Source organism: Atractosteus spatula, chromosome 11 (genome assembly GCF_055471065.1).
Source record: "Atractosteus spatula isolate fAtrSpa1 chromosome 11, fAtrSpa1.hap1, whole genome shotgun sequence".
Classification (NCBI taxonomy): Eukaryota; Metazoa; Chordata; class Actinopteri; order Semionotiformes; family Lepisosteidae; genus Atractosteus; species Atractosteus spatula.
The window spans coordinates 38,937,019-38,963,309 of record NC_142716.1 but is presented as its reverse complement, the minus strand read 5'-3'; the positions used below and the strand labels follow the sequence as shown (position 1 = coordinate 38,963,309).

Genomic DNA, 26,291 nt, shown 5'->3' with positions numbered 1-26,291 from the left:
GAGGTGTTAAAAAGCAATTGGCTGGAAGGTGGGAGTGTCAGAGGAGTCTGCCAGCACTTCCTCTTTCTCCCCCACGTGTGGTCAACAGGGTTACCAGCCGTGAGCCAAGATACGGGAAACACAAAATAGGCGATTTCAAATTCGGTAGGTGCAGAAACAATGGGTGCTCCGTACTGACCTGCAGGTGGCTCGAGCACCGTCCTGGAGGCTCAGGGGGGATCCGGATTTCGTCGGGGGACATGTTACGCACCCGCTCCGAGAACTGAGCTGCAAAACGGAGCCAAAACAACAACAAAAATGAGGATCATTGTGATGATGTCCGCAATCTGGCGAGAGGCTTTTTTGGCTAAACCGAAGTCCTCGGCTGATAAAAGGATGCTGGGAAAAAAAGAAATCTTCTAATGAGTGATCACAACTCATGTATCACTGGTATATTAAAATCAAAGTATGAAAAAAATGTGTGTAAAATTAAAAAAAATGGCAAATGTCTTTAACATGGTTCATGAAAAAGCTTCACGAATACATCATTTCTACAATGCAGTACATGCAGTAAACGGCTTGCAGTCAGTCTTTTGGGTTAATGTAGTTTCTGACCTTCGGGTTATTTAGGAGTGAGGAAGTTATAAACGGAGCTTGAAGTATTTTCCTTATTTTCTTCTATGATTTACACAATTGGTCTCCATCATGGTTTGCAATGCCCTGATCCTTTCAGTTTTATGGGTTTTTGCAATCACTGCCTACAGACGGTAATTTTGAGTCAGTAATTACGGCAATTAAGGGAGTGAAAGTCTGAATTAGGTTAACACAAGCGGACATTCTGGAAATGTGGCGATACCAAGTGATTTATTTCTTAATGTACGTCAGTAAATGCCAAAATATTTCTCCGCAGGGTGATCTAAGCAGAAGCTGATAGAATGTTAATGAATTAATACCGATCAAAGGTGCTTTTACAACAGTGGAAAAAGAGACAGACACATTGAGAAGGGGAATGAAGCCCTTGAAGGTCTGGGAATGAGTTGGGGGGTCCTGTGCTCTACTCAGTGGCGTGTAATGAGGAAAGCCTCTCTTTCTCTGCCTGCCTGGGGGTGCTGTTGTGTGCAGGACTGTGAAACAGAATCCACTTCGCCAGAGGAGGGCACAGAGAGGGAGAGACAGTCGGGCGGAGTCATTTAAGGAAAGTAGACTGGGAATGAAACCACTCCTCTGTATTATTCTTCTCTTTTCACTCAACATGACAATGAGTGTATTACATTTAATAACTGTAATAGATTAGCTAATGCAACACTTCAAACTGGCTATTTAATTATCATTTATGTTGTGCGGATAAAAGCCGTCAATATGAACATTCATTCATTACGTGATCAGCCTGATTTCTGCTCAACCACACTAATCTGTATTACAACAATCAAAGGTGTAGAAATAGTAAAGACACAAATACACTGTTGATACTTCTACATGTATTGTATATTGTAACTTCTGAATCTAAAACTTTTGTACGACACATTTTAAAAAAACCCAGGGGAGACCGAGTTAATACAAGGCGTTATCTCGACAACGTCAAAGTGTTTTTAACCTAGAAAACAGATTTACAGGTGTGCAGGTTGGAAATTTTGAAACTAGGGAGCTACGTGCTCATCGAGGAAGCAGCAAGGCTTCACTGTAGACGCTTTCTAAACATCCGGAGGACCGTGCCAGTGGGATCTAGGGCAGTGCAAGTTTTGAAGTGGTTTACATACAACGAATAGCTTCCACATCAGACACCTCCACCTACACTTATAATTGGATTCATCTACAGTCACTGGCATAAACTTCAAGCTGAATATGAAATTCACTATAACAGGGATCTGAGGGCTGGGTGAGTTACAGAAGGAAAGTTCTGCCACTGCCGAGGACGTTGCCGTTGCCGAAGCAACCAGGATAAAATCCTATCAGCGACAAATCGGTGACCTTTAGGGGGCTCCCGAGAGGTGCTACGAGTAAAGGTGTTCCCTCCAAGTGCAGGCTACGCTCACTGGTTGCAGCTCGGTCAGGTCACTAGCCGACAGTGAGGGGAAACCCTGAAGTGCAGAAGCACAATTGGCAGAGTGCTGCCTGGGTAGGGTAGGCACTGTTTAGTAATAAGGATCACAGTAAAGTAGAATCTCTCTGTTAGCACTGGAGAGGAAGGTGGCCAAATGGAGAGAGAAAGGCCTTGGGATAGAGGTGAGTGAATTCAAACTGTTTCTAAAAGTGCAATTAGGCTACAGTTCTGACACAGGTCAGGAAATGAAGTGAATACAGTCTATGAATAAAGACAGAACTGTAGCCTAATTGCACGTCTTTAGAAGGAGGTGTGTAGCAGCCAGTTCTGAGACATAAAAGCAGATGCTGAAGCGGTAATGAAAATTTGGGATTTGGAATTTCTCCTGAACAAGGTACAACATCGGGAGCTAGCTAAGCAAAGCAGAGTGGAGCTCCTGCCTGAGGAATCTGCTGTGCAAACGTGTTTCAACTGATCTGCCCCGCACTGAATCTGAGCTGCCAGGGAGTGTTGGGACTTGTCTCTGGAGCAAGCTCTTTGTGACTGAAGGCCTCACATTTTTGCGTGTCATTATATCTCTCAAGAAGGCTTTTGTACAGTTTGCACAGAAATGACTTCATCAGTCCCAATCTTTTTATCCAGACGCCACAAGACAGGGATCTGGCAGATATCCCCGGGGCATCTGGGTACCCAGAACGAGTGAATGTGCATTCGTTGATCCAATTGTTAGGAATCACCCCCTCTCTCCCAGCCTAATTGTGAGAAGCATGACATAACTGTGTACTACAGCATGGAGCAGACTTAAGACTTACTGAATTCCTTGTGAAATTAAAGGTCAGTGGCTACTCAACGCTAGTAAACTAAAAGCCCATTTCAATCAGGTATCTTATTCCAGTATCCTATTTCTTATGTTGCCTTTACAAAACAGTGTTCTTAATCTCAGTTTTAAAGACTTAGAAATGTGCAAGTGTATCTTTAGATTGATAAACATTGACTTTGCTCTTCTGAGCTATCATAATTCCAGGGCTTTTACTATTCAGCAGTGACACTCTCTTCCACCAAGAATGGACCATGTACAGCTGTGATAAAGCTGTGCTTTGTCGTACTCTTGTTCCTTCAGCTCACGTGCAACTAACACTGACTGCCCCTTTAGAAGGACGGCTCAGGATAAAACATCTAGATGCGTGGCAGACGCCCCTTGTATTTAAAAAACGCACACATCTAAGTACATAATGCACCAAGGCGCCTTATCAAGAAAGGCCCCCTGACCCTGATGGTTTTGACTGCAGCTTCCAATTGACAGATACACATCTTTGAGAAGCTGCTGCTGTTAGAAAACTTGAACCTAACAGTTCAAGTGTAGCACAAACATCCATTGACAAGAGCGTTTCTGCCACATTGATGGAGCTACTGGTGTTTTTGTACTTTAAACCTTTTTCACAGTTGCATAGGACTAATAAGAAGGGAAGCAATTCAGTATTTCAATCTCTGAAGCACAGTAACCAGTAATAATACATGTTATATAATGAAAATCCATTTTAAATAACTAGTTTATCATGAGGTACTGGAGACTCAGATAAGGGCAAAGCTACAAACACAAGAGTTAGGGTGTGGTGGTGAGGTAAGGTGAACAGATTAGATATGGAAACAAGGATGTTCTGTGTGAACAGCTTCCTCTCGTGCTGCGATCATCGTGACTTGGTAGACATCACGGGGCGCTACACTGGTTGGTTTGTTTTCCCGAAAGAGACGAACGCAGCTTGTACGCATCTGCTGTCCCTGCACCAGTCCAGACAGGACTGCTGTTCCCTCAGGCTCTCAAAGGAGCTTCCTCAGCTGCGCAGGTAAACATTGCATTAACATCCTGTGGGCCCCTCCCTGCGACGTGACTGATGTGTTCGCAGGACCGCGTCAGGCCTCACCTTGCCTGACTCAGAGCCCTGCAGCTATGCTTCATCGTACTCTGTGATGAGCACAGCCCTGCTCATGCTAGATCTCTGAAACATGCCCAAAAACCGCAACGGCACTCAACGCTGCTGTGCAAGAGAAATGCAGCCCAAGGGGCCAGGAAACTGCTCCTCTCTTGACCAGGCAAGTCAGACACCAGTTTTTCAGAGAAAAATGTTCCACATCAGAAGTTACAAAAAGGCTAAAACTTCTGGTTGGGTTTTTCAAGTAAAGCATATCTTAGTGGAATAAAGAAGCAGGTGTCCTCACGTCTTCAGAAGGGTTCAGCATTTATAAGTTAAAGGAATGTGTACTGGGTTTCTTAAATATGTTGTATTCCCAGGAGTGTTGCTATAGTGTCTACAGCAACACACTGCTTTGTAACCTCATACATCTCTTAGAAATATAAGCTGTATACTGTATGTACCGTAAATGAACAATTTATCCAAAGCTTAATAAGTGTTTTCTAATGTTGCAACAACTTTCATGCTAATTCAACTTAGATTGGGTTGTATTAGAACAAACAAGAAACAACAGAAGAAACCAGACCTGGCCATTTAATTTTAAATTCATACTGATCAGAAATATCAATATCAAGGTCAGCCACGCTAATATGAAGCGTTGTAATAAATATCCATCACATTTACCAAGCAATTTTATCTATTCATCGACATTCACATCATTATCTCTTCAAAAAAACAATCAATTTCAGGTGCTGTTTTGTTTACTTACATCATAAACCTTAAAGCTTAAGCTTGTATTCACCTGGGCACCTCTTACACATAACATCATGGACCACATTAACACAGGCTAAAGAAATGTTTTCTCAACTCCCTTTCCTGTTGACAGCAGCAAGTACAGGTTACTACATAACTAGAGTTTTCATTTCCTTCATAATTAATATTTTTATTGTAAATTAGTTCCCAACACAGCCCTTAAAAACGTATGCTTAATTTGAGAATTATGTAGTCGCATTCGGCAGCAGTCCTGAATCAGCCTTAAAGTATGCATTATTAGTAGTTTATTCCAAAAAGCTACACATTTCTCACATATATTAAACACCAGGCAGCCACCTGGTCATGAGGAGGTGGGAAATTGTATTTAAAAAAGGTGAATTAGCAAGGCATTGAGGGGCAAAACAACCTCATGAATTAGTAAGAGTAAGGACTGCAGTCCCCATACCATCCCATACCTTTCCCAAACAATAAATCATCTGGGATTTAGCATGAGTCAGTGACAGGACCAGCCTAGGGTGCTGTGGTCTGGGCAGGGCCCTGCTTTCTTGGTGCCCCAAACAATGATCCCATACATGGTGGACCACAAGACTGACTGCAGGCACCAATTACACCCCAGCAAAAAAAACGCTGCACTCAGCATAGTCTTTGTCTGGCCGAACAAAGCACATCTTCAGGCTTTTGCTTAAGACCTTTGCAAAGGAATTCCAATTTTTTTTTCTTCAAAAAGCTGTTCAGCATCTAAAACATTCCAGTTTCTGGTATGTGTTCACAACACTGATGTAATGCTGAAGTAAACAGACAGCACCCAATAAAATTTTCTTTTTTTGTTGTGATTTGAAGTGATCCAATTGTGTGGGCCATTACAAACAACATATCGCTGGAAGGATAAGTAGCGTAATATAACCTTATCCAAAGTGCAGCCCAATTCTCCTGCTTTCTCTCTCTTGATTGTCAGGTTTGATACCGAGAGTAGGCTGTCCAACAAGGCACCTCACTGTATGAGAGACGCTGTGCAGAATTTAGAAAAAAGAATGCTGCAAGGGTGTCTGGCAGCCATCATTCTTCCACATTGTTAGGATCTCTCCTGTGATGTTGCAGGCATGGCTCCTCCATCTTTTCCTGCCCTGGTTAATTATCTAAACATTCATATATATTGGACTTAATACTGGTTAGTAAGATAACTCATAAGGATCAGGATGTTTTTATGGCTAAAATTGGTTTTCACTATTTCACTCCATGTACCAGGGTACAGATAAGGTTACCCAGGGCAAAGTCAAAGGATAAAGATAGAAATCTTCACCCGGGACGCCTGCTTGACTGTACTGCTCCTCTCTCTACTCCTCTTCACCCGGGACGCCTGCTTGACTGTACTGCTCCTCTCTCTACTCCTCTTCACCCGAGATACCTTTTTGACTGTACTGCTTTGTATCTCAAACTGCTGAGGAGACTAGGGGAGGCTGCATTTGTATTTCCTCTCCTTCTCTCATACGTAAGACCCAGCAGCCTTATCCTGCTTTAACTAAAAAAGCAGGTAGAGGCAGCAAGTGTGCAATTGTTCAAGTACAATCTACAAAACAGAATTAAATGTTAGAACGCATCTGAAACGCATCGCTCTTTGGAGTGCCAATGACCCTTTTAAAAAATATTTTTTCCCTGGGTTTAGCAATAGGTGTCTGTGTCTGCGCTCTTTCAGCATGCTGGAGAGATGCCAGCCTCAAGCTGATCCATGATCTCTGCCAAGAAAAGGGGAGTGCCAGACCCCACCTGGTACAGGTAAGCTCCACTGCCCACATGCACATGTGGAGGCAAGAGGAGGAGGTTCACGACAACAGTCTAATAATTCATGGCACCTCTGGCTTGGATTGTTCACCTTCACTCACTGTGAAAATTCCCCGGATCAGGTTACATGTAAGACGCAATATTGGACCAAGAACCAAGATCAAAATCGCCTAAATCTTCACAGTGCTTAACTGATGTCTGTCTCACTTGTAAAGCAACATTGTAATGCAGTGAGCAGCATGATCTTCTGAAGGAAAACCACCCACTGGGCAATATGCCAACAGGGAAAATCTGATCCAGTATACATGGGAAGTATCTGGCAGCTAGGTTTTCTCTGGCAAGCAGGGCCTGGCACAGAAGGCTGCGTTAAGCCAAACACACTCAGTAGCACAACAGGCAACTCGGCAAAATGTGCGGAGAAAAATAGTTAATTTAAAATAAAGAGAGCGCTTCTTTACACAAAGAGTGGAGGGAGTCTGAAACATTATCCAGCCATATTGGTGAAGGTTGTACCCTCGCTGCTTTTAAGAAATTACGTGAATGACATCCACAGACCAATTACCTTCTAGAAACCTAGCGCAATGGCCAACTGGACTTGGGTCATTTAAAACACAATTATTGTTCTATAAGGCAGTTAATGTAAGTCTGACTTTATTCCCTGACCAGGACTATGGTGGCACGTGTTTTTTGATGAGCATGAGTTTAACACAGATGTTTCTTGTAGTGCTAGTGCATGTACACCCTCCATCTCCCCCAATAATTTATTAAGTGTAATATATACCAATACATTATACTCACTAGACAATGTCTTTTTGTTTGTCGATTAATGATCCTAGCAATGGGTAGTCGTGACATGCCATGAACTAAAGGCATGTGGCGTCAAAACAAATATTTGCCTTAATCTATTAAAACTAAAGATTGTGAGGAAGGTTGACACTCATTTTGGAAGGAGTTTTTTTCAGGTTGTCTATGATGAATGACAAAAAAGTGAGCTACTTCATGCTGAAAGACATTGCCAAATTTTAAGCAACTACAACTCATCTTCTCTCCTGCAGAAAATCTCACAAGAAGCAAGAGCTAGTGAGCTTGGATACGTCTCCAAAACAAATAGGAAAAAAGAGAGGTCTCACACAACAGACATCAGATGGCAGATTAAAAACGACAGATTGCAACTCCAAAGGTTTGCGACTAAGCTTTATAAACTTCACTAAAGATGACTCACCAACCAGCTCATTTGGGTCCCTTTTTTCACCTTCTGAAATCTCCTGGAAGACAGCGAAATGAAGAGAAGTTAGGTTTTCCTACAATTCCATGGAATAATATATAAAACAAGGAGAATCCAGAACCTGGATGGCACTGGTTTTATTACTTTGAAGCCTCATGTTTTACATCGGCCTTTTTCTTCTTTACCTTAACAGTTTCTTTTCGATAAGCTAAAGGTACCCGTAGGGCGATACATAATATTTTCTTATTACAAGTGTTTCACAGTTATTCTGTTCACTAAAATCCTCATTATTTATAAGAAAATCAAGTGTGATGCCCTTCTTTTACAATAAACCTACAGTAAGCAAAACAGGCAGAATGCACACAATTTCACAAGTCATGAAACCTCTCAGCCCAGCAAAGGTAGAAAGGTTAATGATCAAAATTTGCCAACTTAATACACTTTTTTCTCCATCCTGCAAAATGTTTGGAATACTCTTAAAATGAACGGACAATACCATAAGGTAACAAAACCTAAAATTACACCGGTGTTATATCTGCTGACTAAATATTTGTTTTTTTAATTAAAAGTGGATTAGGTAATGCAAACTGTCACAGTAACAGAAATCCCTTATCATATTTAAGTGGTTACACTTGTCCACGTCTCAGCCAGCACAATAACCTGATTAACAACCTGATGTGCCTTTCCCAACATCATCCTGGGATCAACCTCATTGCCTCTTCCCAGGTGTCCTGTTGCACAGACGCCAATCTGCTGGGCCTGGGGAATGGGACTACCTCTAGGCAAGCCCACACATGGCTGCACAGGACTGCGTCAGCATGTCTGAAGTTTACAGAAGCAGAAGGGCAAAGAGGCCTCTTTCCCCAGCAGGGTTAAAACCAGGGAGGGGAAAACAGCATTGCCTACAAGTACATGACACTGAGAACCCAGCTTACTTTGTCATCAAGACTGAGTCAAAGCCCCTAGCCAGTGAAAAGAAAACACAGACTTCATTTTCTGAGGCAGGACTTTGATCCCAAGAGCCTCTACTGGGCCAACCCCCCCCCAGAACAAAAAAAAAAGCCTGTTGTAAACCTTCTTCCGAAGGAATATATCTCATAGCAGCAGGCAGTGTTTTTTTTAAGTTACACAAAGTGCTCTTTTAAAAAGGTACTCCTTGCCAAGACCCTGGGCACCAAAGAGCACAGCTCTGAGGAACAGTTTGCCCATTCACACACCCTGACCGGTACACAATGCCAGTGCTGCCTGTGTCACCTAGCAACCAAACAAGCATGTCCAAGTATTGTTTGGAAAGGGTTGTCCTTCACACCAAATGCATTAGAAGAGTAAATGTGGCTGTAATAAAGCTACACAACAACACTGACACTTTCTTAAGAAACAACAAGTGCACCATGTCAGCACCCCTTAAGGAACAGGGGTCCTAGAATACTGCCTTTTTAGAGGATATAATGTGGTTTAACTTTTAACAAGACTTTCGTTCTCAGCAGCCATTGCAGAATTGGAAATTCTGTTAACCTTTGGGACGTATGCAGTGTGTTAGACATTTAGAAAGAGGTACAATGTGCCATAAACTATTTTTCTTAAAAACAGAGATAACAAGAAAAGAAAAAAAAACATTTAAGAATACATTTCTGAATAGGAACCAAGGATCCACAAAGGACTTTATGAACTGCAAAGCAATTAAGATTTTAGGTGACAAAAGAACAAAATGTAATAATTTATGGCTCATAGGCACTACATTTGTGCTCACTTCACTTGATGTACTTTAGAATTAAATAACCTATTAAAATACAAAGACTTTCTATATGATAATTATATCACCCTTAAAGGCTCCACATTTAAGCAGAGTGAAACAAGAAAACAATATCCTCACCTAAGTTAGGAGATGCAATGCATATTAAAATATATTTAAAAGTGTGAGGATTGTCATAGAACAAAGGTTAAAACATGCAATGAAACAACAAATGTTTAGAGGGCTTCTGATACTGACCACAGAGGCTTGGTCACTAAACCTCCAATGCTTTGCAAGCCAATTTCTGCTAGAAGATGTAATCTGCTAAAGAGACTGAAGAGACAGATCTGTCTATTGCGCTGCCTCCACAACCACTGCAACCTTCAACAATTCCAAAGTCGATTGCTTTTTTTCTTCATCCTGAAGATCAGATGGTGAGCTAGGAGTGGCACATATCTGGAATAGCAAACTGGCTGCAAAAATGTTTGATAAGCCCCGACTGGAGAACAAATACAGACAGTGACGTAACAAAATCATTTGAGTTGCTTTTGTTTATTACCGAGTGACAATGTATTTAAAAAATTCGGAACAAATCAATATTAATGTGTACATCAAACTAGAAACGCTGTAGGTTTTAAACAAGCGTTTATTAATTGGCTTGTTATTAATTTTTAAAAATCCAGTTTGCTGTTGTCCTCTACCCAGTAAAAACACTTGTTTCGACCCAAAGCAATCAAGGGAAGGGAAATTTATTTCTAATTTTAAAAGTGATAATTCAAAAAGGTGATATTTTGACCTCAAATGAAAATTGAACAATTACCCATGTTATCAATAGTCTCACAGTCTCATAGTTTTTATCTATAAGGTGTTATACAATGGACAAACTGCACTCTATGAAGAGTTGATAGGTTGAATTAAAACATCACTGACTTTTAAAAAACTTTTATAAAAGCCTTACAAATAACTAGTAACATACATGTAAATGAAGATTAACAATGTATGGATACTGATGCATGTTCTATGAGTTCTTAAAACCCTTGGTTGTTTGGCCAAATACAAAGCTTTTTTTTTTTTTAAGATGGAAGTATGCATAACATTTTTTTGCCAAAAACTGCTCAAGAAAATCTATATCCAAAAGCACAAATGCAACATTTTCTATTGGCTGCGGTCCCATTGCCAGAACGTCATGAAAGAAGCAGTTTTTCAGAAACCTCCCAAAAACTCTGAAAAAATTGCTACAAAAACACCAATCATTCTTAAAGAACCATTTATCCAGTGCCACAATTCTAACAAGCAATGTCCTGCATCATAAAGAACTGCAGAATTAGCCTTAGGTTCACTGGTACAGTGCTGCTGGCATTAAGATTTAGATTTAAGAGATCTGCTACTGTGGGATTACTGCACTGTGCAAAGTGCTGACACTAAAGCATCTTCTGCTGGCTGTTACTTTACCACTGAGGTTGGCAGAAATTAAATAATTTCCTATAAAACATCCAGGGAGACTGAATCACAAGGAACACAGTTACATACCATACTCTAAATAGAACCATGATAAAAACAGCAATACATATTTGGGTGCAATGACAGCGTTGTGGGGGACTAATACAGAAAGGTTGAGGTCATTACTTTGAACAGCATATATTTTCTTAAAAACGTGTTGTGTAAAGACTGCAAGCTGTTCATTTTGTGATTAAAATACAGCAAAGTTCACCATAAAAGCTTTAAGTGTTACACACATGGGGCCTCCTGGGAGAAGGTTCAAATGTCACTGACGGAGGAAATTCACATTGAAAACTGAAGAACAGGCGCAACAGATCAGCACGACGGGGAAGTACTGGAATCTTGATTTTGTCTTTTAAAACAGGACGGTAAATGTTTCAACATCCATGCTTTGTTTTTCAGATATACAGCAATGAAGTGCAGGTCTTCGCATGATTGGAATAGCTAGGCTGCTTAAATGCAAGGAAAACGAAACACTTGCCCACTTACTGAACTGAACTGCATCTTTTTGCTGCCCCCATGTGCCTCTCAGGGTGCAGGAGAGGGTTAATGTCGGCGTGGAGGCATTAAGACGACAGCAGGGCTGGGAAAAGGATTTATTTGCCGCTCCAGCTCTGCACAAGGAAACCTATCACAGGAAAAGCCAGCAGATGAGAATGTGGTACTGGCAGGACTGAATGGACTGCAGCCAGGAGTCTAGGGCAGGGCAGAGCAGAGAGCCCAGAATGCCAGGCAGTACTTGGAGATATGATGTGGGCACCTAACAGTCCTGCATTTCTCAGTCAAGTTTGTGCAAGAGCTCTTGAAGCGCAGTGTTCCACTCAACCATATGAAAGTCTTCTGAAAATCTGTGCTATACAATTTACATCAGTTAATATGTCAAAATAAACAATTGATCAAGAATATCGGATGTGAGAAGTTTCTCAGGACTTAACTAAGAAAAAAAACTTTCCTTTTCACTTAACCAACAGGTCAAGCTGCCCTGAATGCTGTCTCCCTCTAGTGGTTAGCTCAGCTAATTTCACTTTGCTTAGATGGCAATAGGTTTTAACAGGTGGATAGCTGCGTTGGCATGTGAAGGCTGCAAAGGAACAAGTAATAGGTTTATTCCATGCTGAAAAAAAGAAGAAAGAAAACAACGTTTCGGCCGTGGAGCCTTCTTATGGTGTGGTATGGTGTACTGTATGGTGCTGTAAAATAGCAGCGATCACCATTGTATTCCGCCCTGCCTAGTAAAAAGAAGCTGCTCACACCTGAAGAAGGCTCCACAGCCGAAACGTTGTGTTCTCTTACTTCTTTTTTCAGCATGGAATAAACCTATTACTTATTCCTTTATAGGTTTTAACAGGCAGATAATGCCGAAGTAAGCAGAATGAAAATCGATTCAATATATTCTCAACCGCAAACTGATCTACGTACTACAGGGCTATATAAATATACTGTGATTCTGTTCCCAGAATGTAAAGAATTAGGAGAATTGCTTTTTCTAATTTTTTCCATTTAAATTAATCAAATGACTATAAACCCATATAACCTTGGTAACCTTAGCAAATACAAATAGACTTTTAAAATGAGAATCAGGCGATGGAGCTTGATGAATTAGTTGTAGCACTGACCTTGTCACATTGTGCATGTTTTCCCCAAGGCTGACTTAATAAAAAAAAGGTAATTAAAATCAATCTTGCTTGCAGACAGTTTATTTCGTCAAGCCCAATTTCTTTAGAAAATAACATTATACTGAGATCGACAGTTTAACCTGTTACAAAGATGTGACAAATTATAAGGACATCCTTGAAGTAACAAACCTGAATAATACGCATATTTCAATCTTCAGTAGCTAAGAACCTCAAATTTGAATTTCACTTTATCAGCTCAAAATCATTGCATTTGACTGCGATGTCAGATGTAGAATTTGGTTTGTTGCGTGTTTGTGCCCAGAAAGTGAGAATACTTGCACTGCTACAATTTGAGCAGTTTTGCCAGTGTGTTACAAACTGCACATTGTCTCCCCCTTGTGTCCCTTGTCTTATCCCAACTGACAGGCCCATCATCATAACATCACTTTATTAGCCCTATATAATTTCTTGCATTAGGAATTCATCTTTTCGCATACCCCAGCTTGCGCTCCATGAGACACAGACACACAGACAGGGAGAGAAGCTTGGGGTCTGAGCGCAGGGTCAGCCATTGTATAGCGCCCCTGGAGCAGTTGGGGTTAAGGGCCTTGCCCAGGGGCCCAACGGAGTAGGATTCCTCTGCCGGCTGCGGGATTCGAACCAGAAACCTTCCAGCCACAGAGCCACCGCTCCGCCCCTCAGTACTGTACCTTGTAATATGAAAGGCTGCCCTGTAATGTCACCTGCCTGGGCTAAAGATGTGCCTGCAGGTCTGGCTGTGTAGAAACTCATGTTGCTTCTCAACTTTAACTTAGCCTGACCTCCTTGTGCACTGCAAGGTGAAGAGGCACAGATGTGGTCAGCCTCAGGCTGCTGATTTCTTCAAAGCACATTCCAAAGAGAAGTGCCTTTCTTTGCTGTGCGTAGCCACGGGGCAAAGGCCTTAGCATACCACGGTATAACTGGACCCATTACAGATGCATCTTCAGAACATCCTTACACACCATGAGCACACAGGACATGCAATAATGCTGGGAAAGGCCCTGAGCAGGGGACTCTCAGCTGACGTTCATAGATTCCTGGACACTTGCAACGTGAACAAACTAATGGACAGTCTGAACTCGTGCAAGACCACCTTTGGCAATCCCATTGGACTACAAACCACTTAAAAGCTGGTATTTACTAGTTAAGACAGTAGGAGTTTATTAGGAACAGTACCTTTTTTTACCATTTTTTTTTAATGGTGCGTTTGAATGATCAATACCTGTGAAGGAGCCTTTTATGATGTGAAACCTATAAGCTTTTAAACACTACCTTCACACAGGTATAATATTAATGAGAGAGGAGTACCTAATGGTTAATTCAATCATGAGTGTGACAGAGAAAAATCAGGAAGACACTGATCTCATCTATAAACTGACCCTAGGGAATGTTTTACAGTTCTGAAGAGCCTCTGTATTTTGGTGGCAAGGACACCAACTGCTAACAGGCAGATCCCCAGTCTGAGAAAACAGGCTCCAGATAGGACTCAAGCCAACAGAAGACCTTGCGTATCAATTGGACTGCCTCTAGCCCCCCACCCAGCCCCGCTCTGCCACCTCCCTGTTGTTTTAGGCACTCAACTTCCTGATACATTTCCTGCACAGGGAGGGAGCAATGAAATCTCCCACTCAGGAAACCTGATTCTCTAGGCGACCGATTTGTTTTTTGTGTGTCTGCTCGTGCCTAATCCCCTGATAAAATAGAAAAGATCTGCATGTTTCAACAGAAGCCGGGCGGGGCTCTCAAGCGCCTCAAGTGGTAAAGGTCTCTGCTCAGAACACAGGCTGTGCCCAGGCATCAGGAACTGTGCAATGATGGTAGAACAGTGATTCTTGACCCTGATCTTCAAAGACTCTTCCAGTGCGGATTTCTCCATTTACTCATTCCTACTCTTAATTAAACTAATAATTGAATTACCAGACCTTTATAATTGTTTTTAGCTCTTGAACAGGTGACGATGCTGCATTTAAGTGACCAATTAATCCACGCAACTTCACTTGTTATAATAATAATAATAATAATAATAATATTTTCTGGACACTCCATTCAAAGTGCATTATAGGTAATGGGGGCTCCAGTCCACCATCAATGTGTAGTCCCCATCTGGATGATGAAACAGCAGCCATAGTGCGCCATTACGCTCACCACACACCAATTATCAGTGGGGAGGAGAACAGAATGATGAAGCCAGTTCATAGATGGGGATTAGGCATGATTGGTAAAGGCCAGGGGAAAATTTGTCCAGGATGCCAAGGTTAATACCCCTACTCAATCTGAGAAACCTTTTTAATGACCATGGTGTTGCAGGACCTTGGTTCTATGTCGCCTTTCACAGTATAGTGTCCCCATCACTATACTGGGGCATTAGGACCCACATAGGCCACAGGATGAGTACCCCCTACTGGTCCCACTAACACCCCTTCCAGCAGCAACCTTAGTTTTTCCCAGGAGGTCTCCCATCCAGGAACTGGCCATGCTCACCCCTGGTGAGCTTCAGTGGGCTGCCAGTGGTGAGTTGCAGGACGAGATATCTGTACTTGTGTGGGTTCAAAGAAGACAGCTGGCAGTTTTCTAAGCTTCACAAGCAAGCAGGAGAGTCTTCCATTTTGCTGATGTGAGAAAGTAGTGCTATTGATAAGTTACAAGCAAAGGTGCAGAATGTCGGCAGGTTGTCAACAATGAAAACCACCTGCATCCAACAAAAGGAAATGTTAAGTCCCAAAGTTTGGGGAGTCTTGCGAACTGCTCTTTGGGGGAACTGAAAACAGCTTGCAGAGTGAAACAGGGGGCTGATGTATTGCTACCAGGTTACAGAGGTGAACCAAGTCACAAATTAAAATAACCAATGGATGGTGTTAGGTCAAAATTAACTGGATTCCAGCTTTTTTAAAAAAAAAAAACATGACCACCTCCTTCCTCTGTCCAATTATCCACTTCACCACCACCAGCTTCTTTAACCTGCTGCTCCCCAAGGGAACGGCCAGGTTGCCACAAACACGGCCGACTTCATTCCAGCCATAATCGGTCATGACGCTTTTAGGTTGTTACTAGAGCAAACTGGTGTACTACTATATGTACTGCAAGTTAACAGTATGTAAATATTTCCCTTAGTATATTCCTTAGAATAAATTTTCTTCTGTATATACACAGTATGTACCACCAGTTTCTATTTGTAACTCTCTCCAATACTTTAAGTTGCATGCAATAAATAACTTAATTCATTTGCTGTTAATTGTTTGTATTACTTTGATTCACCTACGAGGATGTTGGCAAATATATTTATAACAGCTATAAAGATAAAAACATTAAATCAAATTAACAAAAATCATTATAATGACTGTCCACCCACACAGGCTCAAGGTTATCCTAGCTGACAGGCTAAACATGTAACTGATTTTATATTCAACACTTGCAGCTTAATTTGCATAACTAATTAGCTTGTATATCAGCATAGAGGGTTGTCAAGTGTTGCTTCAGAGTTAAAATGTGTTTTGACAGCTGGTTCAAAGGATAGGCATATCACGGCGATTGCAAAAAGATTACCACGTCCCTAGCAGTCTATTGCAAAGATGTGCATCTGCTGGGACAATAGGTTTACAGCCAGGGTTAACACAGTGGAGATCTGACACAAGGATACACAATCAGATATCAAATCAAGCAATTGTGACTCAATAGGAACAGAGATGACTGATCAATCTCTTTTGGTCAGAAATGTTTACTCATTAATAAAACCAATACTCAACAGCAGCCTGCCAAAGTGATTTAATTTGTGCCCATAATCTGAAGTCATCAAAACTATTAGAAGTTCTTAGTTCTTGTTCCTTTCACATACTGCAAATGACACACCTGTTGACTCTAAACTCTTTGCAACACAAGACTGGCTGCTGCAACGCCTATCGGTCAGATTGTGTACAACATTCAGAAGGCAGTATTTCTAGAAAGATAAAGCATTAACAGTATCCTTTTCTGTACTATAATTAAGGAACACTACCGATGTAATGGAGATGGATTTTTTGTTCAAGAAAAGACTTGTTTGGCTACTGGGGTGCTATCTGCATGGATTATGTATGTTCATGTAGGTTTCCTGTCACAGTCCAAAGACATACTGTTAGGTTAACTGGTTTCTGCACTCAATCAGCTCTTATAAAATGGATGAATGGATTAAAGTCCACATTAGCAGAAGACCAGTGCAATGCCACAACTTTATAGTGTAATGACTAATGGACAATGAATAGACTTATCCATGGTTATAGCATACTAAAACAAATAAGAAGCCTGTTGTGTAAATGACAACATTCGATATTTTCTTTCTTTATAGCTGACCATAAGCTTCCTACAGTTCCCCCACCCCAGCAAACTCCAAGGGGGTGGGGGCTGAAATACCTTTGCATCATCTGCGTCAAGGCCATCGAGGTCTGAATCGTCCTCTTCCTATAAAGACAAGAATGCAAAGGGTTAAAGGAGGGGAGGGTGCTGGCATCAGGGTGGGAGGGGAGGGCGCATCATGCCAGCAGCGCTGGAGGCAGAAACATGTTCTTCAGTTGAATTCTTCAAAGGCAAAACAAATGCAGGGCTGCCAATTTCCTTCATGCTGTAATCATGGAATTCGGCACTGGGAGCGGGATTTTGCTGTGTTTAGCACTGTACTCCCATCATGTTCATTTTTGCGCTTATAATATGAATCTTTTTTTAAAATTCTGTCTTGGTTTTGCACTAGTTAAGTTAATCATATATGAAAGAGTTGGAGGACGAACAGGAGAAGAATAAAACACAACTAAAAACTTTTCTTAATGAGTTGTTAGGGGGATGGGGGATTAGTTTTCTAATTAAAAGTCTCAGGTGATGTAATCTCACACAGAATGGTTTGTAATGTTCAGCACAGAGCAGAACAGAATATGTCATTCAGGCTGGTGCTTAACTGACACACTTGTGTCCAGTGCTGTCTCCTAGGATCCAATATCCCAGTCAGTGACAAGCCTGAACACTGCAGTGAACAATCAGCTGTTCTTCTGCTTGTTTGAAATGCAGAGTCTAGAGCATCAGTACTGGTGGAATACTTCAAACTTTACATAACATTAAAACCAGGTGACTTAAGAAGCTGGAAAAAGACTTAGTTCTAAGATGCATAGAGAATGATCAACAACAGCTGAGAGCAGGAGGAAACACTCAGAACTAAGATTTTGAGTGCTCATGTTCAGTCTTTCTTTCACTTTTAAATGCATAAGGCAAGCACTCATAGACAGACACAAACATATTCACACACAAGGATTAATTTCCCCAGAAGTCAATCAACCAACCAGAATGTCTTGGGACTGCAAGAGGAAACCTGTTCCACCAGCCATTTCAAAATGTTAAGCAGCTGCAATTTCAGCATATGTGATCTGTGTGCTGCTTGTGAGACTCCCTGCGTGATGGGGATGGTCCTCATGTCATGTTCTATTTCTCTGCCTTACATCACGTAGCAGTAACGAGCATATTCCCTCTTTCCCCAGAGTGAAGAAGTACCTGCTCAACTCTCAGCAGTCTTTCAACAGCTCGCCCTTGCACTCTGACCACAGCTTCCTCTAATTTTAATGTAATCCTTTCCTTACCCATGTCAATGAAGAACAGATTGTTGTTTACAATGACCAGACTATTCCAGCATAAGCCCCGCTCAAGGGTACGACAACTCAGCTTGGTGGAGGCAGTCATCAATGTTTATTTAGCACAGCAGGATGTGACAGGAAGGATGACATGGCCACAGCACCCTCACCTATGATTCAATTACCTGAAACCAGAGACGGAGCCCTTTTCAACTCCTGCCCCATTTCTGCAATGCGTTTTTGCTTTCACCCTGCCCAATATTTTAGCTGTAGCCCTGAAATAAGATGAAAAAGGCGCATGTGGCTACTTGTTCACATCTTGCACCGATTGTGCCCCAAGTCGAAGGACAGAGCGTATCTCTCACGCGAACGGCTAGACAGGATTCACTTGGTCGCCTAGCAACCACCACACATTCTTTATGAGGTACCTGCTTTGCTTGTAAAGGAGCTGGACAAGGTCACGTTTCAAGCGCTGCCACATCTCTGTCCCAACTACTTGCCAACCCATTCTCCTCCAGACTTTCACAGTGCCCCCCTCCCAGGCTGAGAACAGCCACCTTCAACTATCTGCCCCAGTAACTTATTTTGCTATCATATATTGCATAATAATGAAGATTTAACGGAACAGACCTAAAAGCCATGAATTCCTCAACTAACATTTTCTATAATTTGAAGGATCCAAAGGATTCTTCTATAAACTGATAGTTCTATAAAATAAACTCTTATTCTTCCTACTGATCTTTTACTCTCTTAAGGTTAAGAGGAAAGTGAACAATACATCTACATTCAGAACAAAGTATTATTACCCCTGGATATTTTATCATTTAGACAAGGTTCTTGGAATGCAAAAATAGAATACTTTGAAAACCCCTTGTTAAAAGGAGAAACCAGTGTCTATGGTTGCTGATGGTATGCACCACCTATCCCCATGTTTTGGAAATCAATACAGTGTAAAAGAAGGTTGGAATATAGGATATATACGCATCCAAGAGATATTACCTCTTTCCTTTTCGGAGGAGATGGTTATAAAAGCTGCATTTGTTTATCTTTTCAATGTTCAAATGATCATTGAATCACAATTTCCCTCAAACTCTCAGCCGTTTTTAATGACATTACCCAAGCTTGTAATTATCCCTCACTACCAATGGGACGGCTCTCCTTATCTCAAATTTCTATCATTTACCATCACATAGTTGTTACCATGTAACTGAGGCTAATTTCATGGCAAACATTCACAACTTCTTCAGCCTGTGTCATGCAACAGCAATCCAATAGCACAGCATAATCATTCCGCCCATGCTAGTTTTTAATCTTTTTAAATTATTTCCTCAGGAAAATTATTTTTTTTTCTTTGCTCAGATGTTTGAAGGTTTCATGCATTTTCAGTGCTTCCCGCTAACTCACCGAATTTCTGGAGCTGTCTCCACTGTCCTCGTCACCAGAGTCCCTCCGATCCTCTTCATCCATATAACTGGCATTGTTTTTTCCATATCCTGCTGAGACGAGTCCTTTGCGACTGTCTGGAAAACACAGACAAGCACTCAGGCTCTGGAACTGCCAGCTACAGAGGTCTTTCTCTCACCATAAAGGAAGACGGCTGATTTGTTTTTTATTTAACCTATCTTTTTCAATAATGGTGTGTTCTGGTGTGGAACTGAACAGGTGCTGTAAAGGTTAAAATTACACGGTGGGATGTGTTGTAGAAACATTTCTGGGAAGTAAGTAACGCTGACATAATTAACTGGAAGGACATCTAGGGACCACCAACTGCAGATCTAAAGCTTAATTACAATTCTAAAGCATTAAGGCAATAACTCCTGAAGTACAGTTAGTTAAGATCTTGGATAAGGTAAAACACAATGGATTAAACATCACAATTGAGAGAGCTGCTGTGTTTAAAATACAGAATAATTTAGGAAGCAATTCTAAAATCTTAAAAGTGGTAATTAACTGGCTGAAAAGAATTTGAACAGTCACTCCAGATGGGTAAACCAGGAAAAGGTGACCGCTCCAAGCACAGGCTGAAGTCTACAGCTCAGATGCCACAGGTTCAGACCCATGTCAAGTTAATAACAGTGGGTAAGGAAATATAAGGATTCCCAAGTGACAAGAGGGGCTGGGATTAGTAAAGCCTCTCTATCTCTTCAGCAGTGACCCCTGTTCTCCTTACTTCCAGGGCACCTGCAGGCTTGTGGAAAGATTATCAGGAGATGTGCTTCTCCTCCTTCGCATGCTAACTGTCCTGTCAGATTTGTGTTTCTCCCAGGTATGCTTTAGCCTAAAACCTGAGATAACTGCTGACAACCACAAACAAACTAGGACATACAACAGACAGGATTCGCTGCGGACTGTTAAATCTAAAATGGTTTTATCTTTGTGTCATGAAACCAGGAAGCTTGACTTGCAATCGGAACTACATTTGAAAATGCATTGGCTATTAATATAAATTTCCTGTTTTTATTATTAAACATACCTATCTTTTTCCAGTGTGGAACAGAACAGGTGCTGTATATGCTAAAATTATACACGGGATGCGTCGTAGAAACATATCTGGGAAGTAAGTTACGCTGACATAATCAACGTTGGTTTTCGAACAGAGAAGCTATTTTTGGTACTTTCAAATTCCAGAACAGCAGGCTGGAACATTCTACACCTCACCGGTGTAACGTCTCTGAAACAATTTCTTCATGTCAAAACGAATAATAACTTTTTCAGGAGGTTGCGTACAATTGGTAGAAGGCTATTTATAAACATACTCTCCACTGTTGCAAAAACTGCACTGATCATAGGCCTAATATATAAATGTTGTAACAGCTTTCAGGTCTTGACGTTTTTAAGTTATATTAAGATATATTATCTCATTATCACGTTTTTTTTCTGTTTTGGCCTTAAGAAAACTACCGTATGTCGGCCAGATAAATTCTGGAATCCTAAAAAATTAACTCCTTGAAAACAGAAATTCCAAATAAATTTAAATTCTTAATAATTCGTACAGCTTTCTACACTGTTTAAGAACCTATTTGGGGTATACATACAGTGAATAAATGAAAAAACAAAAGAAGCATGCTGCAGTGTTGTCTACCGAAGTGAATCGATTGCCACAGCTACGTCTACATCACAAACGTTAACCTCAAAGTGCAGCGCACAAACAGATCCAAAACACCGACACACTGAAGTTCGATCCTTACCAGGTTCCTCATTCTCTGTATCTGACTCCTGTTCCGATTCGTAAGCCGCTAAGGACGACAGTAATGTGCTTTTCTTTCCACTCGCCATTGCCTTTACCACAGTTCTTCCCGGTCGCCCCAAAGGCGTCATCACTGTGCGCCACCCCGCTGGCCTTAAAAAATAAGACTTTTCTCATTGGTTAACGTCATCTATCTGCAGTATGGACTCGCAAACCTTAGCTTCTTCGCTCCTAGCAACCAGTAAATGACTGGACGTTAGTGGTTGTGCTCGTCTATAGCAAAATACACTTAGCTTGGCATAGTATTTAGACCTTGACTGTGAGGCTGGCAGTGTTGTTTGTATGCTGCTCCCAGTCCATGCGGACAAAAAAAAGCCTTAGTCTGCCTTAGTCTCTGCTTGGTATCAGGAGTCCACTATACATGCTGTACAGTCTGTCCTATTGCGTTTAGTCTGGAGCTATTGCGTTGCTTTTCCAGTTTGTGCGTGGCCCTTGTTTTACTGTGTGCTTGTTGTAAATAAATATGATCTTTTGTACTTAATCATTTATGTATGCTAGGACAATTATTATTATTAATAACTGGTAAAAAATATCACCATTAGCAGACATTACGTTTGCTATAGCTGTTGTTATCAAATAATCCTTGCGATATGCCAAATTTGTAAGAACTACATAATTTCTACATAACATAATCAATATTTTTTTTATTTTGTAAGGAATTATTAATGAAAAGGTCCCTACAAAACATTAACTATTTATCACATTCACCACCTTGGTTATTCCTTAATTTACCTCTACGGTAAAATTAATTTACGTATGTGTCATAAAAAACGAGGACTGTGAGTGGGTGGATGCACAAAGACTTAGTAATGCAAGCCTCTGGAAAGGCAATCCAGGGCTTGACCTAGTTGCAAGGCTGTATCATTTTGTTGCGAAGGAGGTCGTGGTTTCCCAAATCATTCAACACGGAATCGATTCAAATCAAGACACAAGAAGGAAGCTTTGTCAAATACAGTCTACAGCTCACAAGTTGCTCTGTCACACAGGTTGTCCTTCGCGCATGTGCAACACCAGACAATGTATTAAATTAGATACGATTAAATACGATTCAGTAGGTGAAGGGTCACATAAATGTAGGCTAAGCACATCAGAAATATTTTAAAATGTCTATGGTTTATCGTACATTAAATTAAGCGGGAGAGAGATGATTTTTCATCAGGTTACGTGGCGTGATGTCATCTAAAAGCGCCTAAGAAGTTTGGAAAACAAAAAGTTGGACGCGGCGTGTGTGATGAATGGAGATTTTTATACTTTTTCTAAATTGTTGACACTGCAATAGCTTGAAATGTTTGTTGTTATAATTAATAATTACTTACAAAAAACACACTGCAAATAGCTTGTATGGTTTTCATTCATTTTTATACCGTCGTTACGTCAGTTCTTGCTTAAAGTGTAACGGGATAACCACCATTCTCGTTTCGTTTCCGAAAACTACAGGTGTTTAGCTAATGTAGGCCGTGAAATGGTGAAGGTAGCTTACAGTACTATCAGTTTCAGTATTTTGTGTCATCTGGTTCCTCTAACAAAAATAAGAAAATCCTTTGGAGGGACAAATATACATTTTATCTGGCGATGATTTCGCTGTGGCAGATAAGTATTATCATTTGAAAAGACATGATCTAACTTGGGAAAGGAGAACTTTATGTATTGAATAAGAAATAAACCAAAACAAATATTGCATGCAAAGGAATTTGAAATGGATCCTGCTAAAAAGAAGAGCTCATCGGCCCCTCCCACTATCAACCCGAATTGCAAAATCCTCCGGACTCTGAAGGATGTGTTTGGGTTCGACTCGTTCCGATCATCGCTACAGGAGAAGGCAACCAGGGCGGTGCTGCAGGGTAATCCAGTGATTATAAAAGCTAAACTGTAGTTGGTGAATTGTACTGGAAAGGTCTGTATGGGATTGAAACAAGACTATTATTATTTAAGCAGCTAATTCAGGTTCTTAAATATTAAATTTTAAATCAGGTTGTTGCCTTTATGTCAGCATTAGTCAGTAGATGTTTCATACTAATTTTATTAAGATGTACTGAAGGTAAAATACACGTTCTATAGTGTTTTGAGACTTTTCAGGTTTATCTAGAGAAAAGATCTTGTATATAGGCCAATATGAAGTGAAGAATCCGTACAGTTTGTACAGGACTCTGCAGATGTACGAACGGCCAGAATATCTTTCAATGTATTAAATGCTAGCTGTAATGTAATGAGTGCAGCATATATGACAAGAAGTGAATAAGTGTATTTAAAAACGTAACACAAGTACTGTATACCTAGCAATATAATTAAAATTTCTGAAATAATGTAAGGGTCCTTCAAATCCAGTCTGCTCACATTTTCTCCAACTAATAATTATTTCAATTGACAATTATTCTGATAAATATAACTGTGTGCTATTTGTGTAACTATATAGGCATGGATGGGATAGACCACATTTTGAGCAGGATTGGTGCTGACTGCAATGTTATTATTTGCATTCAAGACAGCTCTTCTGTAAAAGCAGTCTTCTGTTCTGGCAGTTCAATTGGAAATCATTTTTCTTTCATTTATTATAATTACTAAGATGGAAGATGAAGTGTGATGTAGAAAACTTTGAAATGCAGATCTATATGTAGTCAGACTGGAGACTACATATAGTCATATGCAGAGAAAGTATCTGTTACCTTGTACTATAAAGGAGGTGGCTTGACAGTGGCCTTGTGGCAGTGTTGTGAAAAAGCAGTTGGACTTAATTTGGTCTTCTTAGTGGTTCAAGGGTGCTGTAGTGACTTATCCTTTACTTTGTACTCTGGCTCTGCAGGAGAGAAGGATGTGTTTGTTTGCATGCCCACTGGTGCTGGGAAGTCCCTCTGCTACCAGCTGCCAGCTGTCCTGACCAAAGGGATCACCATGGTCATCTCCCCTCTTATTGCACTCATTCAGGTAACTAGATGGCTGACACCCTGGGAATCTTCATCTGTATCTAAGCAAAAACATACAAATGAACAAACTGGAATCCCTGAACTGACCTTGATGTATTTGTCTGAATCCTAAAATGATTCTGTGGGAAAGAATAAAGAGCCAAACAAAATGTTAGGATATAGAGTTAAAAGTATACATTTTACATCATTGTACAATGTACCTAACAGTAAGACCTCATTTAGAATAGTGTGGACAATTGAAGTCACCACATTACAAAAAATATTATTACACTTCAATCAGTACAGAGAAGGGCAAATACATACATTCATATACTAAAAGGAACGTTCGGTACTGACAGGCTGAAAGATTAAAAATGTTTTAATCTTAAATGTGGAAGATTTCTAGAGGGCCTGGTTTAGGTATTCAAAATCTTGAAAGGTGTTGACAAAATTAATCCATTATAAATCTTCAGAATCAATGATGAAACACAAATCATAGGATACAAGTGGACATTATTGGGAAGGATGTTTGTAACCGAGTACACAAAGCACTTTACACAAAAGGTTATGGAGGTCTGGATCAAGCTGCCCTGGCTTCTTTTAAGAAGTGACTGGAAGAGATACTTGGATCTTTCAGCTACTATCAAATTAACTAGAGATAGTCCTACATAGTAACTAGCCCTAACTAGACGTAGGTAATGATGTTGACTTCCAGTTTGATAGAACTACACGGCAGAGATATGAACAATTACTACTTTCGTTGTAAAGGCACATTTTCTTTCCAAAATTAAGAATATCACGCTGTGCACAATAATAACACTGTGTAGCGTTTGTCCTGGTGCACTGATTGAGAGGAATGAGCTTGCTGTTTCTTTCTCAGTCCCTTCCAGGATCCTAACTTCAAAATCCACATCATTTCAAGTGTTAGATATTCTTTTTTTTAGAAACCCAGCAATATCGTCTTTCTCCATTACACGTTTGTTTCTATATTATTATCTTGCTTCTCTTACAGGATCAGATAGACCACCTGCTGGCTCTGAAAGTGGCTAGCTGCACAATGAACTCCAAAACCTCAGTGCAGGAGCGGAAGAAGGTCCTGGCAGACCTCGAGAGTGACAGCCCTCGCCTCAAGCTCCTGTACATCACCCCGGAAATGGCAGCATCCCCATCCTTCCAGCCCTGCCTGGCCTCGCTGCTCTCCCGCGGCCTCCTGTCCTACCTGGTGGTGGACGAGGCTCACTGTGTCTCCCAGTGGGGCCACGACTTCCGCCCCAGCTTCCTGAAGCTGGGTGAACTACGCAACCGTTTGCCAGGGGTGCCTTGCGTGGCCCTCACAGCCACAGCGAACCAGAGGGTACAGGAGGATATTGCACACTCCCTTTGTCTGCGCCAACCCCTCACCTTCAAGACCTCTGTCTTCCGGAGCAACCTGTTCTACGATGTCATCTTCCGGGACCTGCTCCCTGACCCCTTTGCCCACCTGCATGTCTTCTGTACTAATGCCCTGGGATGCCAGACTGCAGCTGGGGTAATTATCATTCGATCATTCTATCACTCCTTAATTTTCTCAATCCCTTTCAGTTGTTCTCGTCCACTAATTCAGCCCCTCTCCATCCTCTGTCTCCGACGTGCTCTCTCATTTTTACTCCCACTCTCGCTCTCTCTTCCATTTAATCCTAAAATCCAGTGTCTTTACCACCTTTTCTGTCTTGCCAGCCCACTCATGTTCAGTATTAATCATGTCTGGAGAGCAGTTATCCACACATTACTAGGGACTCTTGCGTAGACTGTCACACCTGGATCTCTCCATCATATGATCTTTTTATATGCAAAAATTAACATATTCTTCTGAATGGCAGTAACACAGATGCAGACTCATTGATCAGTTTTATCAGTTAATCAAAATGTTGTGACAAATATGATCAATATACAAAATCCATGTAAAAATCCATAGACTTCATTTT

General features: G+C 41.0%; 2 protein-coding genes across 8 annotated transcripts in view; one reads left to right on the top strand and one right to left on the bottom strand.

The window, feature by feature from the left end:
* Nucleotides 1-21,498, bottom strand: part of sap30bp (SAP30 binding protein) — a 39,007-nt gene extending 17,509 nt beyond the window's left edge. For 4 of the 5 annotated variants that reach the window (XR_016093750.1, XR_016093751.1, XR_016093752.1 and 1 more), the window contains exons 1-5: nucleotides 21,369-21,492; nucleotides 19,585-19,700; nucleotides 16,982-17,029; nucleotides 7,706-7,748; nucleotides 179-267 (exon numbers count right to left, since the gene is read on the bottom strand). Coding sequence is in view for 2 of the 5 variants with exons in the window: in XM_088927558.1 (XP_088783684.1) it covers nucleotides 179-267; nucleotides 7,706-7,748; nucleotides 16,982-17,029; nucleotides 19,585-19,700; nucleotides 21,369-21,456 (384 nt within the window). In the remaining 3 variants the exon portion in view is untranslated. Of the gene's footprint in view, nucleotides 1-178; nucleotides 268-7,705; nucleotides 7,749-16,981; nucleotides 17,030-19,584; nucleotides 19,701-21,368 lie in introns of all 5 variants that reach the window. The other variant, XM_088927557.1, reaches the window with a different exon arrangement.
* Nucleotides 21,499-22,638: 1,140 nt separating this feature from the next.
* Nucleotides 22,639-26,291, top strand: part of recql5 (RecQ helicase-like 5) — a 44,687-nt gene continuing 41,034 nt past the window's right edge. For 2 of the 3 annotated variants that reach the window (XM_088927564.1, XM_088927566.1), the window contains exons 1-3: nucleotides 22,639-23,268; nucleotides 24,228-24,349; nucleotides 25,340-25,855. In XM_088927564.1, the coding sequence (XP_088783690.1) occupies nucleotides 23,124-23,268; nucleotides 24,228-24,349; nucleotides 25,340-25,855 (783 nt within the window). In that variant the 5' untranslated portion in view covers nucleotides 22,639-23,123. The other variant, XM_088927565.1, reaches the window with a different exon arrangement.